We start from the raw sequence: 19,775 nt of genomic DNA on the forward strand, positions 1-19,775 counted from the left end.
CTACAGGTCCTACTTCCACCCGACCCTATAGGTCCTACTTCCACCCGACCTATAGGTCCTACTTCCGCCCGACCTATAGGTCCTACTTCCGCCCGACCTATAGGTCCTACTTCCACCCGACCTATAGGTCCCACTTCCACCCGACCTATAGGTCCTACTTCCACCCGACCTATAGGTCTACTTCCACCCGACCTACAGGTCCTACTTCCACCCGACCTATAGGTCTACTTCCACCTGACCTATAGGTCCTACTTCCACCCGACCTGTAGGTCTACTTCCACCTGACCTATAGGTCCTACTTCCACCCGACCTGTAGGTCCTACTTCCGCCCGACCTACAGGTCCTACTTCCGCCCGACCTACAGGTCCTACTTCCGCCCGACCTATAGGTCCTCCTTCCACCCGACCTACAGGTCCTACTTCCACCCGACCTATAGGTCCTACTTCCACCCGACCTATAGGTCCTACTTCCACCCGACCTACAGGTCCTACTTCCACCCGACCTATAGGTCTCCTTCCACCCGACCCTATAGGTCTACTTCCACCCGACCTATAGGTCCTCCTTCCACCCGACCTATAGGTCCTACTTCCACCCGACCTATAGGTCCTACTTCCACCCAACCTATAGGTCCTACTTCCACCCGACCTACAGGTCCTACTTCCACCCGACCTATAGGTCCTACTTCCGCCCGACCTACAGGTCCTACTTCCTCCCGACCTGTATGTCCTACTTCCACCCGACCTATAGGTCCTACTTCCACCTGACCTGTATGTCCTACTTCCGCCCGACCTGTCGGTCCCACTTCCTGCAGCTCATGGATACCTAATCCCACATAAATCTCTTCTGCGTGCCATGTTAGCATATACTGTACCTGTTGAGAGCAGGCGACTCTCTCTGACCCACACTACACCTGCCTGTCACTCACCTAACCTAACACAGCTGTATTGGCAGAGTGAAGGTAGACACCCTGATACGGTGATGGAATAATACCTTACTCCAGGGAATAACATTCCATTCTATTCTGTTCTGTTCCATTCTATTCTATTCTGTTCTATTCCATTCTATTCTATTCTATTCTAGTTATTCTATTCTATTCTATTCTATTCTATTCTTCTATTCTATTCTATTCTTCTATTCTGTTCTATTCTATTCTAGTTATTCTATTCTATTCCATTCCATTCCATTCTATTCTATTCTATTCTATTCTATTCTATTCTATTCTCCATTCCATTCCATTCTATTCTATTCTATTCTATTCTATTCTTCTGTTCTATTCTATTCTATTCTATTCTATTCTATTCTATTCTTCTATTCTGTTCTATTCTATTCTATTCTGTTCTATTCTATTCTATTCTATTCTATTCTATTCTTCTATTCTATTCTATTCTATTCTATTCTTCTATTCTATTCTATTCTATTCTAGTTATTCTATTCTATTCTATTCTTCTATTCTATTCTATTCTTCTATTCTATTCTATTCTATTCTTCTATTCTGTTCTATTCTATTCTAGTTATTCTATTCTATTCTATTCTTCTATTCTATTCTTCTATTCTATTCTATTCTATTCTTCTATTCTATTCTATTCTATTCTTCTATTCTATTCTATTCTATTCTATTCTATTCTTCTATTCTATTCTTCTATTCTATTCTATTCTATTCTATTCTATTCTTCTATTCTATTAGATTCTATTCTATTCTTCTATTCTATTCCATTCTTCTATTCTGTTCTATTCTATTCTATTCCATTCCATTCCATTCCATTCCATTCTATTCTGTTCTATTCTATTCTATTCTATTCTATTCTTCTATTCTATTCTATTATATTATATTCCATTCTATTCTATTCTTCTATTCTGTTCTATTCTATTCTATTCTATTCTTCTATTCTGTTCTATTATATTCTATTCTATTCCATTCTATTCTATTCTGTTCTATTCTATTCTGTTCTATTCTGTTCTTCTATTCTTCTATTCTGTTCTTCTATTCTATTCTATTATATTATATTCCATTCTATTCTATTCTTCTATTCTGTTCTATTCTATTCTATTCTATTCTTCTATTCTGTTCTATTCTATTCTATTCTTCTATTCTGTTCTATTATATTCTATTCTATTCCATTCTATTCTATTCTGTTCTATTCTATTCTGTTCTATTCTGTTCTTCTATTCTTCTATTCTATTCTTCTATTCTGTTCTATTATATTCCATTCCATTCCATTCCATTCCATTCTATTCTATTCTATTCTATTCTATTCTTCTATTCTATTCTATTCTAGTTATTCTATTCTATTCTATTCTATTCTATTCTTCTATTCTATTCTATTCTAGTTATTCTATTCTATTCTATTCTTCTATTCTATTCTATTCTTCTATTCTATTCTATTCTATTCTATTCTTCTATTCTGTTCTATTCTATTCTATTCTATTCTTCTATTCTATTCTAGTTATTCTATTCTATTCTTCTATTCTATTCTATTCTTCTATTCTGTTCTATTCTGTTCTATTCTATTCTTCTATTCTATTCTATTCTATTCTATTCTATTCTATTCTTCTATTCTATTCTATTCTTCTATTCTATTCTATTCTATTCTTCTATTCTGTTCTATTCTATTCTATTCTAGTTATTCTATTCTATTCTATTCTATTCTTCTATTCTATTCTATTCTAGTTATTCTATTCTATTCTATTCTATTCTATTCTTCTATTCTGTTCTATTCTATTCTATTCTTCTATTCTATTCTATTCTTCTATTCTATTCTATTCTAGTTATTCTATTCTATTCTATTCTTCTATTCTATTCTATTCTATTCTATTCTATTCTATTCTTCTATTCTATTCTATTCTATTCTATTCTTCTATTCTGTTCTATTCTTCTATTCTATTCTATTCTGTTCTATTCTATTCTTCTATTCTGTTCTATTCTATTCTATTCTATTCCATTCCATTCCATTCTATTCTATTCTATTCTATTCTTCTATTCTGTTCTATTATATTCTATTCTATTCCATTCTATTCTATTCTGTTCTATTCTATTCTGTTCTATTCTGTTCTTCTATTCTTCTATTCTGTTCTTCTATTCTATTCTATTATATTCCATTCTATTCTATTCTTCTATTCTGTTCTATTCTATTCTATTCTGTTCTATTATATTCCATTCTATTCTATTCTTCTATTCTATTCTATTCTATTCCATTCTATTCTATTCTATTCTATTCTTCTATTCTATTCTATTCTTCTATTCTGTTCTATTCTATTCTATTCTTCTATTCTATTCTATTCTAGTTATTCTATTCTATTCTATTCTTCTATTCTATTCTATTCTATTCTTCTATTCTATTCTATTCTTCTATTCTATTCTATTATATTCTTCTATTCTGTTCTATTCTATTCTAGTTATTCTATTCTATTCTATTCTATTCTTCTATTCTATTCTAGTTATTCTATTCTATTCTTCTATTCTATTCTATTCTATTCTTCTATTCTGTTCTATTCTATTCTGTTCTATTCTATTCTGTTCTATTCTATTCTGTTCTATTCTATTCTTCCATTCTATTCTATTCTATTCTTCTATTCTATTCTATTCTATTCTATTCTTCTATTCTATTCTATTCTATTCTATTCCATTCTATTCTTCTATTCTATTCTATTCCATTCTATTCTGTTCTATTCTATTCTGTTCTATTAAATTCTATTCTATTCCATTATATTCTATTCTGTTCTATTCTATTCTATTCTATTCTTCTATTCTGTTCTATTATATTCTATTCTATTCCATTCTGTTCTATTCTATTCTGTTCTATTCTATTCTATTCTATTATATTCCATTCTATTCTATTCTTCTATTCTGTTCTATTCTATTCTATTCTATTCTTCTATTCTATTCTATTCTATTCTATTCTGTTCTATTCTATTCTATTCTATTCTATTCTTCCATTCTATTATATTCTATTCTATTCTTCCATTCTATTCTATTCTATTCCATTCCATTCCATTCCATTCCATTCTATTCCATTCTATTCTATTCTATTCTATTCTGTTCTATTCCGTTCTATTCTGTTCTATTATATTCTATTCTATTCTATTCTTCTATTCTATTCTATTCCATTCTATTATATTCTATTCTATTCCATTCTATTCTATTCTATTCTTCCATTCTATTCTATTCTATTCTTCCATTCTATTATATTCCATCTATTCTATTCTATTCCATTCCATTCCATTCCATTCTATTCTATTCTATTCTATTCTGTTCTATTCTATTCTATTCTTCCATTCTATTATATTCTATTCTATTCTTCCATTCTATTCTATTCTATTCTATTCCATTATATTTCATTTCATTTCATTCTTTTCTATTCCATTCCATTCCATTCCATTCTATTCTATTCTTCTATTCTATTCTATTCTTCCATTATATTCCATTCTGTTCTGTTCTATTCTATTCTATTCTGTTCTATTATATTCCATTCTATTCTATTCTTCTATTCTATTCTATTCTATTCCATTCTATTCTATTCTATTCTATTCTTCTATTCTATTCTATTCTTCTATTCTGTTCTATTCTATTCTATTCTTCTATTCTATTCTATTCTAGTTATTCTATTCTATTCTATTCTTCTATTCTATTCTATTCTATTCTTCTATTCTATTCTATTCTTCTATTCTATTCTATTATATTCTTCTATTCTGTTCTATTCTATTCTAGTTATTCTATTCTATTCTATTCTATTCTTCTATTCTATTCTAGTTATTCTATTCTATTCTTCTATTCTATTCTATTCTATTCTTCTATTCTGTTCTATTCTATTCCATTCTATTCTATTCTGTTCTATTCTATTCTGTTCTATTCTATTCTGTTCTATTCTGTTCTATTCTATTCTTCCATTCTATTCTATTCTATTCTTCTATTCTATTCTATTCTATTCCATTCTATTCTATTCTTCTATTCTATTCTATTCCATTCTATTCTGTTCTATTCTATTCTGTTCTATTAAATTCTATTCTATTCCATTATATTCTATTCTGTTCTATTCTATTCTATTCTATTCTTCTATTCTGTTCTATTATATTCTATTCTATTCCATTCTGTTCTATTCTATTCTGTTCTATTCTATTCTATTCTATTATATTCCATTCTATTCTATTCTTCTATTCTGTTCTATTCTATTCTATTCTATTCTTCTATTCTATTCTATTCTATTCTATTCTGTTCTATTCTATTCTATTCTATTCTATTCTTCCATTCTATTATATTCTATTCTATTCTTCCATTCTATTCTATTCTATTCCATTCCATTCCATTCCATTCCATTCTATTCCATTCTATTCTATTCTATTCTATTCTGTTCTATTCCGTTCTATTCTGTTCTATTATATTCTATTCTATTCTCTTCTATTCTATTCTATTCTATTCCATTCTATTATATTCTATTCTATTCCATTCTATTCTATTCTATTCTTCCATTCTATTCTATTCTATTCTTCCATTCTATTATATTCCATCTATTCTATTCTATTCCATTCCATTCCATTCCATTCTATTCTATTCTATTCTATTCTGTTCTATTCTATTCTATTCTTCCATTCTATTATATTCTATTCTATTCTTCCATTCTATTCTATTCTATTCTATTCCATTATATTTCATTTCATTTCATTCTTTTCTATTCCATTCCATTCCATTCCATTCTATTCTATTCTTCTATTCTATTCTATTCTTCCATTATATTCCATTCTGTTCTGTTCTATTCTATTCTATTCTATTCCATTATATTCTATTCTATTCTACCATTCCATTCCATTCTATTCTATTCTATTCTACCATTCCATTCTATTCTATTCTATTCTATTCCATTATATTCTATTCTATTCTACCATTCCATTCCATTCTATTCTATTCTATTCTACCATTCTATTCCATTCTATTCTATTCTATTCTATTCTTCCATTCTATTATATTCCATTCTATTCTATTCCATTCTATTCTATTCTATTCTATTCCATTATATTTCATTTCATTCTATTCTATTCTATTCTATTCTTCCATTCTATTCTATTCTATTCTATTCCATTATATTTCATTTCATTCTATTCTATTCTATTCTATTCTATTCCATTCCATTCCATTCCATTCTATTCTATTCTATTCTACCATTCTATTCCATTCTATTCTATTATATTTCATTCTATTCATTCCATTCCATTCCATTCTATTCTATTCTATTCTTCCATTCTATTCTATTCTATTCCATTATATTTCATTTCATTTCATTTCATTCTATTCTATTCTATTCTATTCTATTCTATTCTTCTATTCTATTATATTATATTTCATTCTATTCATTCCATTCCATTCCATTCCACTCCATTCTATTATATTCTATTCTATTCTATTCTATTCTATTCCATTATATTTCATTTCATTTCATTTCATTTCATTCCATTCCATTCTATTCCGTTCTGTTCTGTTCTATTCTATTCTATTCTACCATTCCATTCTATTCTATTCTATTCTACCATTCCATTCTATTCTATTCTATTCTACCATTCCATTCTATTCTATTCTATTCTATTCCATTATATTCTATTCTATTCTACCATTCCATTCTATTCTATTCCATTCTGTTCTATTCTATTCTATTCCATTCTATTCTACCATTCCATTCTATTCTACCATTCCATTCTATTCCATTCTATTCCATTCCATTCTATTCTATTCTACCATTCCATTCCATTCTATTCTATTCTATTCTACCATTCCATTCCATTCTATTCTATTCTATTCCACCATTCCATTCCATTCTATTCTATTCTATTCTACCATTCCATTATATTCTATTATATTCTATTATATTCTATTCTACCATTCCATTCCATTCTATTCTATTCTATTCTACCATTCCATTCGATTCTATTCTATTCTATTCTACCATTCCATTATATTCTATTCTATTCTATTCCATTCTATTCTATTCTATTCTACCATTCCATTCCATTCTATTCTGTTCTATTCTACCATTCCATTCCATTCATAGGTTTGTCTGACCCTGCATTCCTGCACTTTGTGACAAATGTTGTTTAAAAGGCTTTTATAAAAAACGTATTGATTGATTGATTGATTGATTGATTGTGTGTTTGATGCTTGGCGGTGCTTCCCAAGGTTAGCGAAGCTGCTTTCTCAGTGTGGCCCTCGGGGCTGGAACCAGAAGAGGGATGGCGCCTCAGTCCAACACCCTGTCACCACAGAGACCGTCTGTCCTACCCCTGGGCCTGATGACAGAGAGATCCTGATGAAGGTCCTCGATGTGTCACTGGGGCAGGTCAGCAGATCCTGCTGATTCACATAGATGATATATCTCAGTATGATGTCAATATGGTTAAGTACAGTGGAGATGATATATCTCAGTATGATGTCTATATGGTTAAGTACAGTGGAGATGATATATCTCAGTATGATGTCAATATGGTTAAGTACAGTGGAGATGATATATCTCAGTATGATGTCTATATGGTTAAGTACAGTGGAGATGATATGTCTCAGTATGATGTCTATATGGTTAAGTACAGTGGAGATGATATATCTCAGTATGATGTCTATATGGTTAAGTACAGCGGAGATGATATATCTCAGTATGATGTCTATATGGATAAGTACAGTGGAGATGATATATCTCAGTATGATGTCAATATGGTTAAGTACAGTGGAGATGATATATCTCAGTATGATGGTTTAGTACAGTGGAGATGATATATCTCAGTATGATGGTTAAGTACAGTGGAGATGATATATCTCAGTATGATGTCTATATGGTTAAGTACAGTGGAGATGATATATCTCAGTATGATGTCAATATGGTTAAGTACAGTGGAGATGATATATCTCAGTATGATGTCTATATGGTTAAGTACAGCGGAGATGATATATCTCAGTATGATGGTTAAGTACAGTGGAGATGATATATCTCAGTATGATGGATAAGTACAGTGGAGATGATATATCTCAGTATGATGGTTAAGTACAGTGGAGATGATATATCTCAGTATGATGTCTATATGGTTAAGTACAGTGGAGATGATATATCTCAGTATGATGTCTATATGGTTAAGTACAGCGGAGATGATTATTTGTCATAAATAAACACTTGTTTTGTGGTGTTGGTGAAACAGTAGATACATGCTGTGTATCTTCCAGGTATTTCTTTGTCTCTCTCACCCCAGGCAACACTACCCTGTAGACACACTGGGTTTGTTTGTGTTCTTTGTGTTTCTGCAGGCCTCAGTAACAGACATGTTGACAATGGCTAAGGACAAGGATAAGCAGCTTCCTGTCTGTACCCGGTCTGTGAAAACCCCAGTGTGCTCCCTGGCCTCAGCCTGCTTCTCCTGCATCCCTGAGTCCTACGCCCTGTCCTCCTCACTCCTCGTCTCCTTTCCTCTCTCTTCTTCGCTCCCGGACTGTCCTCTCTGCTCTTCACTCCTAGACTGGGACAGGAGACGGGGAGACTGCGGCTCAGAGCAGGAGATGAACGTCTACCTCGCAGAGACAGAGGCAAAGACAGAGATAGAGGAAGGAACTACAGATGAGGGTAATGGGGACCCCAAGCCCCAGAGTCCCTCCTGTTCTACCGCTGATGAAGAGACGGGTGGTCCCCACACAGAGAGCCCCTGTGAGGGAGGTCCAGCCACCAGCCACAGCAGACTGAAGGACCAGGGTAGAGGGTCAGCCCACACAGAGAGCCCCTGTGAGGGAGGTCCAGCCACCAGCCACAGCAGACTGAAGGACCAGGAGCAGGGTGGAGGGTCAGCCCACACAGAGAGCCCCTGTGAGGGAGGTCCAGCCACCAGCCACAGCAGACTGAAGGACCAGGAGCAGGGTGGAGGGTCAGCCCACACAGAGAGCCCCTGTGAGGGAGGTCCAGCCACCAGCCACATCAGACTGAAGGACCAGGAGCAGGGTGGAGGGTCAGCCCACACAGAGAGCCCCTGTGAGGGAGGTCCAGCCACCAGCCACAGCAGACTGAAGGACCAGGAGCAGGGTGGAGGGTCAGCCCACACAGAGAGCCCCTGTGAGGGAGGTCCAGCCACCAGCCACAGCAGACTGAAGGACCAGGAGCAGGGTGGAGGGTCAGCCCACACAGAGAGCCCCTGTGAGGGAGGTCCAGCCACCAGCCACAGCAGACTGAAGGACCAGGAGCAGGGTGGAGGGTCAGCCCACACAGAGAGCCCCTGTGAGGGAGGTCCAGCCACCAGCCACATCAGACTGAAGGAGGAGGAGGAGGAGGGTGGAGGGTCGGCCCACACAGAGAGCCCCTGTGAGGGAGGTCCAGCCACCAGCCACAACAGACTGAAGGACCAGGGGGAGGGTGGAGGGTCAGAGGAGGAGAATGACCTTGAGTTCTATGATGTCACTGCTAGTATCCATGGCGATAGACAGGGCCTTGATGACTTTAAGGACTTCTTAAAGGGAACACTAGGAGAGAAGCTTTTGCGTCTGTGGATGGATATAGAGAGACTGAAGACCCTACAGGACGGCAGGAGGAAAAACAGGTATTCATATACACAGTCAGTACTTCCTTAAAGGTCCAATGCAGCAGTTTTTTATCTCAATATCAAATCATTTCTGGGTAACAATGAAAGTACCTTACTGTGATTGTTTTGAATTAAAATGGTCAAAATGAAACAAAAATATCTTCTTAGCAAAAGGTAATTTCTCAAGGCAAAATGTTGCTCGGACTGTCTGGGAGTGGCCTGAGTGGGGTGGGGAAAACAGAACATTATCTGTTATTGGCAGAGAGGTTTGGAACTCTCTTCCTTATTGGTCTATTAACTAATTCACCGAAATGGTGATGTCACCATGGAAGGCCAAAACTCCATCCCACCAATACAGGCTGACATTTCAAAGCTCATAGTGTGGAAATATATATATATATATATATATATATATAAAACACAGAGAAAATCACAGTTTTGACTGCACTGGGCCTTTAACCCATAACTCCTAACCTTCACCTGAACCCTGACCTTAACCCATAACTCCTAACCTTCACCTGAACCCTGACCCATAACTCCTAACCTTCACCTGAACCCTGACCTTAACCCATAACTCCTAACCTTCACCTGAACCCTGACCTTAACCCATAACTCCTAACCTTCACCTGAACCCTGACCTTAACCCATAACTCCTAATCTTCACCTGAACCCTGACCTTAACTCATAACTCCTAACCTTCCCCTTAACCCATAACTCCTAACCTTCACCTGAACCTTGACCCCAACCCCTAACCCTAACCCTTAACCCATAACTCCTAACCTTCACCTTTACCCATAACCCCAACCCTTAACCCATAACTCCTAATCTTCACCTTAACCCTGACCCCAGCCCATAACTCCTAACCTTCACCTGAACCCTGACCTTAACCCATAACTCCTAACCTTCACCTGAACCCATAACTCCTAACCTTCACCTTAACCCTAACCTAAATCCTAATCCTAACCTAAACCCTAACCCTAACCTAAACCCTAATCCTAACCTAAACCCTAACCCTAAACCCTAACCCTAACCTAAACCCTAATCCTAACCTAAACCCTAACCCTAACCTAAACCCTAACCCTAACCTAAACCCTAATCCTAACCTAAACCCTAATCCTAACCTAAACCCTAACCCTAACCTAAACCCTAACCCTAACCTAAACCCTAACCTAACCCTAACCCTAACCCTAACCCTAACCTAAACCCTAACCCTAACCTAAACCCTAACCCTAACCTAAACCCTAACCTCAAGCCTTCATTGAAGTATAGAACCTGAGATGACAATAAGCCTTCCTCTTAACCAATGACGTGGACAGAACCGTCTTCAGTGATTGATTGATTGATTGATTGTGACAGGCATTTGGTCCAGATGCGTATCTGCTACCTGCTGAGCGGTGGCCAGAGCAGTCTGAATGGTGAGCTGTTGACCAGACTGGGTCTCTCTACCTCCCCCTGCTGGAGAGAGGACAGACTGCAGAGAGTTCAGCCCCGCATCACTGAGGCTCTGCTCTGCTACTGGTGAGGAGACTGACTGACGGGGGGGGGTTCTAACCTCTCCTCGGGGACCCACAGACATTACATGTTTTTAAACTACTCCAGAGTTTCCCGATTTAACATTGGGATCATGTTTATATACTGTTTTACCCACTTCATATGTTTATACTGTATTCTAGTCAAGGCTCATCCTATATAACTACTGTCTATACACACCATCCTATATAACTACTGTCTATACACACCATCCTATATAACTACTGTCTATACACACCATCCTATATAACTACTGTCTATACACACCATCCTATATAACTACAGTCTATACACACCATCCTATATAACTACTGTCTATACACACCATCCTATATAACTACTGTCTATACACACCATCCTATATAACTACTGTCTATACACACCATCCTATATAACTACTGTCTATACACACCATCCTATATAACTACAGTCTATACACACCATCCTATATAACTACTGTCTATACACACCATCCTATATAACTACTGTCTATACACACCATCCTATATAACTACTGTCTAAATACACCATCCTATAAAACTACTGTCTATACACACCATCCTATAAAACTACTGTCTATACACACCATCCTATATAACTACTGTCTATATACACCATCCTATATAACACCTGTCTATACACACCATCCTATATAACTACTGTCTATACACACCATCCTATATAACTACTGTCTATACACACCATCCTATATAACTACTGTCTATACACACCATCCTATATAACTACAGTCTATACACACCATCCTATATAACTACTGTCTATACACACCATCCTATATAACTACTGTCTATACACACCATCCTATATAACTACTGTCTATATACACCATCCTATAAAACTACTGTCTATACACACCATCCTATAAAACTACTGTCTATACACACCATCCTATATAACTACTGTCTATATACACCATCCTATATAACACCTGTCTATACACACCATCCTATATAACTACTGTCTATACACACCATCCTATATAACTACTGTCTATACACACCATCCTATATAACTACTGTCTATACACACCATCCTATATAACTACTGTCTATACACACCATCCTATATAACTACTGTCTATACACACCATACTATATAACTACTGTCTATACACACCATCCTACATAACTACTGTCTATACTGTCTATACACACCATCCTATATAACTACTGTCTATACACACCATCCTACATAACTACTGTCTATACTGTCTATACACACCATCCTATATAACTACTGTCTATACACACCATCCTATATAACTACTGTCTATACACACCATCCTATATAACTACTGTCTATACACACCATCCTATATAACTACTGTCTATACTGTCTATACACACCATCCTATATAACTACTGTCTATATACACCATCCTATATAACTACTGTCTATACACACCATCCTATATAACTACTGTCTATATACACCATCCTATATAACTACTGTCTATACTATCTATACACACCATCCTATATAACTACTGTCTATACACACCATCCTATATAACTACTGTCTATACATACCATCCTATATAACTACTGTCTATACACACCATCCTATATAACTACTGTCTATACACACCATCCTATATAACTACTGTCTATACACACCATCCTGTATAACTACTGTCTATACACACCATCCTATATAACTATTGTCTATACACACCATCCTATATAACTACTGTCTATACACACCATCCTATATAACTACTGTCTATACACACCATCCTATATAACTACTGTCTATACACACCATCCTATATAACTACTGTCTATACACACCATCCTATATAACTACTGTCTATACACACCATCCTATATAACTACTGTCTATACACACCATCCTATATAACTACTGTCTATACTGTCTATACACACCATCCTATATAACTACTGTCTATACACACCATCCTATATAACTACTGTCTATACACACCATCCTGTATAACTACTGTCTATACACACCATCCTATATAACTATTGTCTATACACACCATCCTATATAACTACTGTCTATACACACCATCCTATATAACTACTGTCTATACACACCATCCTATATAACTACTGTCTATACTGTCTATACACACCATCCTATATAACTACTGTCTATACACACCATCCTATATAACTACTGTCTATACACACCATCCTATATAACTACTGTCTATACTGTCTATACACACCATCCTATATAACTACTGTCTATACACACCATCCTATATAACTACTGTCTATACACACCATCCTATATAACTACTGTCTATATACACCATCCTATATAACTACTGTCTATACTATCTATACACACCATCCTATATAACTACTGTCTATACACACCATCCTATATAACTACTGTCTATACACACCATCCTATATAACTACTGTCTATACACACCATCCTATATAACTACTGTCTATACACACCATCCTATATAACTACTGTCTATACACACCATCCTGTATAACTACTGTCTATACACACCATCCTGTATAACTACTGTCTATACACACCATCCTGTATAACTACTGTCTATACACACCATCCTATATAACTACTGTCTATACACACCATCCTATATAACTACTGTCTATACACACCATCCTGTATAACTACTGTCTATACACACCATCCTATATCATACTGTCTATACACACCATCCTATATAACTACTGTCTATATACACCATCCTATATAACTACTGTCTATACTGTCTATACACACCATCCTATATAACTACTGTCTGTACACACCATCCTATATAACTACTGTCTATACACACCATCCTACATAACTACTGTCTATACACACCATCCTATATAACTACTGTCTATACACACCATCCTATATAACTACTGTCTATACACACCATCCTATATAACTACTGTCTATACTGTCTATACACACCATCCTATATAACTACTGTCTATACACACCATCCTATATAACTACTGTCTATATACACCATCCTATATAACTACTGTCTATTCTATCTATACACACCATCCTATATAACTACTGTCTATACACACCATCCTATATAACTACTGTCTATACACACCATCCTATATAACTACTGTCTATACACACCATCCTATATAACTACTGTCTATACACACCATCCTATATAACTACTGTCTATACACACCATCCTGTATAACTACTGTCTATACACACCATCCTATATAACTACTGTCTATACACACCATCCTATATAACTACTGTCTATACACACCATCCTATATAACTACTGTCTATACACACCATCCTATATAACTACTGTCTATACACACCATCCTATATAACTACTGTCTATACACACCATCCTACATAACTACTGTCTATACTGTCTATACACACCATCCTATATAACTACTGTCTATACACACCATCCTACATAACTACTGTCTATACTGTCTATACACACCATCCTATATAACTACTGTCTATACACACCATCCTATATAACTACTGTCTATACTGTCTATACACATCATCCTATATAACTACTGTCTATACACACCATCCTATATAACTACTGTCTATATACACCATCCTATATAACTACTGTCTATACTATCTATACACACCATCCTATATAACTACTGTCTATACACACCATCCTATATAACTACTGTCTATACACACCATCCTATATCAAATCAAATCAAATCAAATTTATTTATATAGCCCTTCGTACATCAGCTGAAATCTCAAAGTGCTGTACAGAAACCCAGCCTAAAACCCCAAACAGCAAGCAATGCATGTGAAAGAAGCACGGTGGCTGGGAAAAACTCCCTAGGAAAAACTCCTGAGAAAGGCCAAAAACCTAGGAAGAAACCTAGAGAGGAACCAGGCTATGAGGGGTGGCCAGTCCTCTTCTGGCTGTGCCGGGTGGATATTATAACAGAACATAGTCAAGATGTTAAAATGTTCGTAAATGACCAGCATGGTCAAATAATAATAATCATAGTAATTGTCGAGGGTGCAACAAGCACGTCCGGTGAACAGGTCAGGGTTCCGTAGCCGCAGGCAGAACAGTTGAAACTGGAGCAGCAGCATGGCCAGGTGGACTGGGGACAGCAAGGAGTCATCATGCCAGGTAGTCCTAGGGCTCAGGTCCTCCGAGAGAAAGAAAGAAAGAAAGAAAGAGAGAATTAGAGAGAGCATATTTACATTCACACAGGACACCGGATAAGACAAGAGAATACTCCAGATGTAACAGACTGACCCTAGCCCCCCCGACACATAAACTACTGCAGCATAAATACTGGAGGCTGAGACAGGAGGGATCAGAAGACACTGTGGCCCCATCCGATGATACCCCCGGACAGGGCCAAACAGGCAGGATATAACCCCACCCACTTTGCCAAAGCACAGCCCCCCACACCACTAGAGGGATATCTACAACCACCAACTTACCGTCCGAAGACAAGGCCGAGTATAGCCCACAAAGATGTCCGCCACGGCACAACCCAAGGGGGGGGCGCCAACCCAGACAGGAAGACCACGTCAGTGGCTCAACCTACTCAAGTGACGCACCCCTCCCATGGACGGCATGGAAGAACACCAGTAAGTCAGTGACTCAGCCCCTGTAAAAGGGTTAGAGGCAGAGAATCCCAGTGGGAAGAGGGGAACCGACAAGGCAGAGACAGCAAGGGCGGTTCGTTGCTCCAGCCTTTCCGTTCACCTTCACACTCCTGGGCCAGACTATACTTAATCATAGGACCTACTGAAGAGATAAGTCTTCAGTAAAGACTTAAAGGTTGAGACTGAGTCTGCGTCTCTCACATGGGTAGGCAGACCATTCCATAAAAATGGAGCTCTATAGGAGAAAGCCCTACCTCCAGCCGTTTGCTTAGAAATTCTATATAACTACTGTCTATACACACCATCCTACATAACTACTGTCTATACACACCATCCTATATAACTACTGTCTATACACACCATCCTATATAACTACTGTCTATACACACCATCCTACATAACTACTGTCTATACTGTCTATACACATCATCCTATATAACTACTGTCTATACACACCATCCTATATAACTACTGTCTATACTGTCTATACACACCATCCTATATAACTACTGTCTATACACACCATCCTATATAACTACTGTCTATACACACCATCCTATATAACTACTGTCTATACACACCATCCTATATAACTGCTGTCTATACACACCATCCTATATAACTACTGTCTATACACACCATCCTATATAACTACTGTCTATACTGTCTATACACACCATCCTATATAACTACTGTCTATACACACCATCCTACATAACTACTGTCTATACTGTCTATACACACCATCCTATATAACTACTGTCTATACACACCATCCTATATAAGTACTGTCTATACTGTCTATACACACCATCCTATATAACTACTGTCTATACACACCATCCTATATAACTACTGTCTATACACACCATCCTATATAACTACTGTCTATACTGTCTATACACACCATCCTATATAACTACTGTCTATACACACATCCTATATAACTACTGTCTATACACACCATCCTATATAACTACTGTCTATACACACCATCCTATATAATACTGTCTATACACTATAATACTGTCTATACACACATCCTATAAACTACTGTCTATACACACCATCCTATATAACTACTGTCTATACTGTCTATACACACCATCCTATATAACTACTGTCTATACACACCATCCTATATAACTACTGTCTATACACACCATCCTATATAACTACTGTCTATACACACCATCCTATATAACTACTGTCTATACTGTCTATACACACCATCCTATATAACTACTGTCTATACACACATCCTATATAACTACTGTCTATACACACCATCCTATATAACTACTGTCTATACACACCATCCTATATAATACTGTCTATACACACCATCCTATATAATACTGTCTATACACACCATCCTATAAAACTACTGTCTATACACACCATCCTATATAACTACTGTCTATACTGTCTATACACACCATCCTATATAACTACTGTCTATACACACCATCCTGTATAACTACTGTCTATACACACCATCCTACATAACTACTGTCTATACACACCATCCTATATAACTACTGTCTATACACACCATCCTATATAACTACTGTCTATAAACACCATCCTATATAACTACTGTCTATACACACCATCCTATAAAACTACTGTCTATACTGTCTATACACACCATCCTATATAACTACTGTCTATACACACCATCCTATAAAACTACTGTCTATACACACCATCCTATATAACTACTGTCTATACACACCATCCTATATAACTACTGTCTATACACACCATCCTATATAACTACTGTCTATACACACCATCCTATATAACTACTGTCTATACACACCATCCTATATAACTACTGTCTATACACACCATCCTATATAACTACTGTCTATACACACCATCCTATATAACTACTGTCTATACACACCATCCTATATAACTACTGTCTATACACACCATCCTATATAACTACTGTCTATACACACCATCCTGTATAACTACTGTCTATACACACCACCCTATATAACTACTGTCTATACACACCATCCTATATAACTACTGTCTATACACACCATCCTATATAACTACTGTCTATACACACCATCCTATATAACTACTGTCTATACACACCATCCTATTATAACTACTGTCTATACACACCATCCTATATAACTACTGTCTATACACACCATCCTATATAACTACTGTCTATACACACCATCCTATATAACTACTGTCTATACACACCATCCTACATAACTACTGTCTATACTGTCTATACACACCATCCTATATAACTACTGTCTATACACACCATCCTATATAACTACTGTCTATACTGTCTATACACACCATCCTATATAACTACTGTCTATACACACCATCCTGTATAACTACTGTCTATACACACCATCCTATATAATACTGTCTATACACACCATCCTATATAACTACTGTCTATATACACCATCCTATATAACTACTGTCTATACTGTCTATACACACCATCCTATATAACTACTGTCTATACACACCATCCTATATAACTACTGTCTATACACACCATCCTGTATAACTACTGTCTATACACACCATCCTGTATAACTACTGTCTATACACACCATCCTATATAACTACTGTCTATACACACCATCCTATATAACTACTGTCTATACACACCATCCTATATAACTACTGTCTATTCACACCATCCTACATAACTACTGTCTATACTGTCTATACACACCATCCTATATAACTACTGTCTATACACACCATCCTATATAACTACTGTCTATACACACCATCCTACATAACTACTGTCTATACTGTCTATACACACCATCCTATATAACTACTGTCTATACACACCATCCTATATAACTACTGTCTATAATGTCTATACACACCATCCTATATAACTACTGTCTATACACACCACCCTATATAACTACTGTCTATACACACCATCCTATATAACTACTGTCTATACACACCATCCTTTATAACTACTGTCTATACACACCATCCTATATAAGTACTGTCTATACTGTCTATACACACCATCCTATATAACTGTCTATACACACCATACTATATAACTACTGTCTATACACACCATCCTATATAACTACTGTCTATACACACCATCCTATATAAGTACTGTCTATACTGTCTATACACACCATCCTATATAACTACTGTCTATACACACCATCCTGTATAACTACTGTCTATACTGTCTATACACACCATCCTATATAACTACTGTCTATACACACCATCCCATATAACTACTGTCTATACACACCATCCTATATAACTACTGTCTATACACACCATCCTATATAACTACTGTCTATACTGTCTATACACACCATCCTATATAACTACTGTCTATACACACCCTATACACTGTCTAACACACCCCTATATAACTACTGTCTATACACACCATCCTATATAACTACTGTCTATACACACCATCCTATATAACTACTGTCTATACACACCATCCTATATAACTACTGTCTATACACACCATCCTATATAACTACTGTCTATACACACCATCCTATATAACTACTGTCTATACACACCATCCTGTATAACTACTGTCTATACACACCACCCTGTATAACTACTGTCTATACACACCATCCTATATAACTACTGTCTATACACAACCATCCTATATAACTACTGTCTATACACACCATCCTATATAACTACTGTCTATACACACCATCCTATTATAACTACTGTCTATACACACCATTCTATATAACTACTGTCTATACACACCATCCTATATAACTACTGTCTATACACACCATCCTATATAACTACTGTCTATACACACCATCCTACATAACTACTGTCTATACTGTCTATACACACCATCCTATATAACTACTGTCTATACACACCATCCTATATAACTACTGTCTATACTGTCTATACACACCATCCTATATAACTACTGTCTATACACACCATCCTGTATAACTACTGTCTATACACACCATCCTATATAATACTGTCTATACACACCATCCTATATAACTACTGTCTATATACCATCCTATATAACTACTGTCTATACTGTCTAT

The 19,775-nt window shown here is 36.1% G+C and overlaps 1 protein-coding gene across 1 annotated transcript in view; it reads left to right on the forward strand.

The window, feature by feature from the left end:
- The window catches only part of LOC115187909 (regulator of G-protein signaling 22-like), a 60,243-nt gene that overhangs the window by 4,230 nt on the left and 36,238 nt on the right, over nt 1–19,775 (forward strand). The window contains exons 6-8 of the mRNA XM_029746966.1: nt 7,160–7,319; nt 8,273–9,546; nt 10,885–11,029. Coding sequence (XP_029602826.1) covers nt 7,160–7,319; nt 8,273–9,546; nt 10,885–11,029 — 1,579 coding nt within the window. The remainder of the gene's footprint in view (nt 1–7,159; nt 7,320–8,272; nt 9,547–10,884; nt 11,030–19,775) is intronic.

The sequence above is a fragment of the Salmo trutta genome, unplaced genomic scaffold (genome assembly GCF_901001165.1).
Source record: "Salmo trutta unplaced genomic scaffold, fSalTru1.1, whole genome shotgun sequence".
Lineage (NCBI taxonomy): Eukaryota > Metazoa > Chordata > Actinopteri > Salmoniformes > Salmonidae > Salmo > Salmo trutta.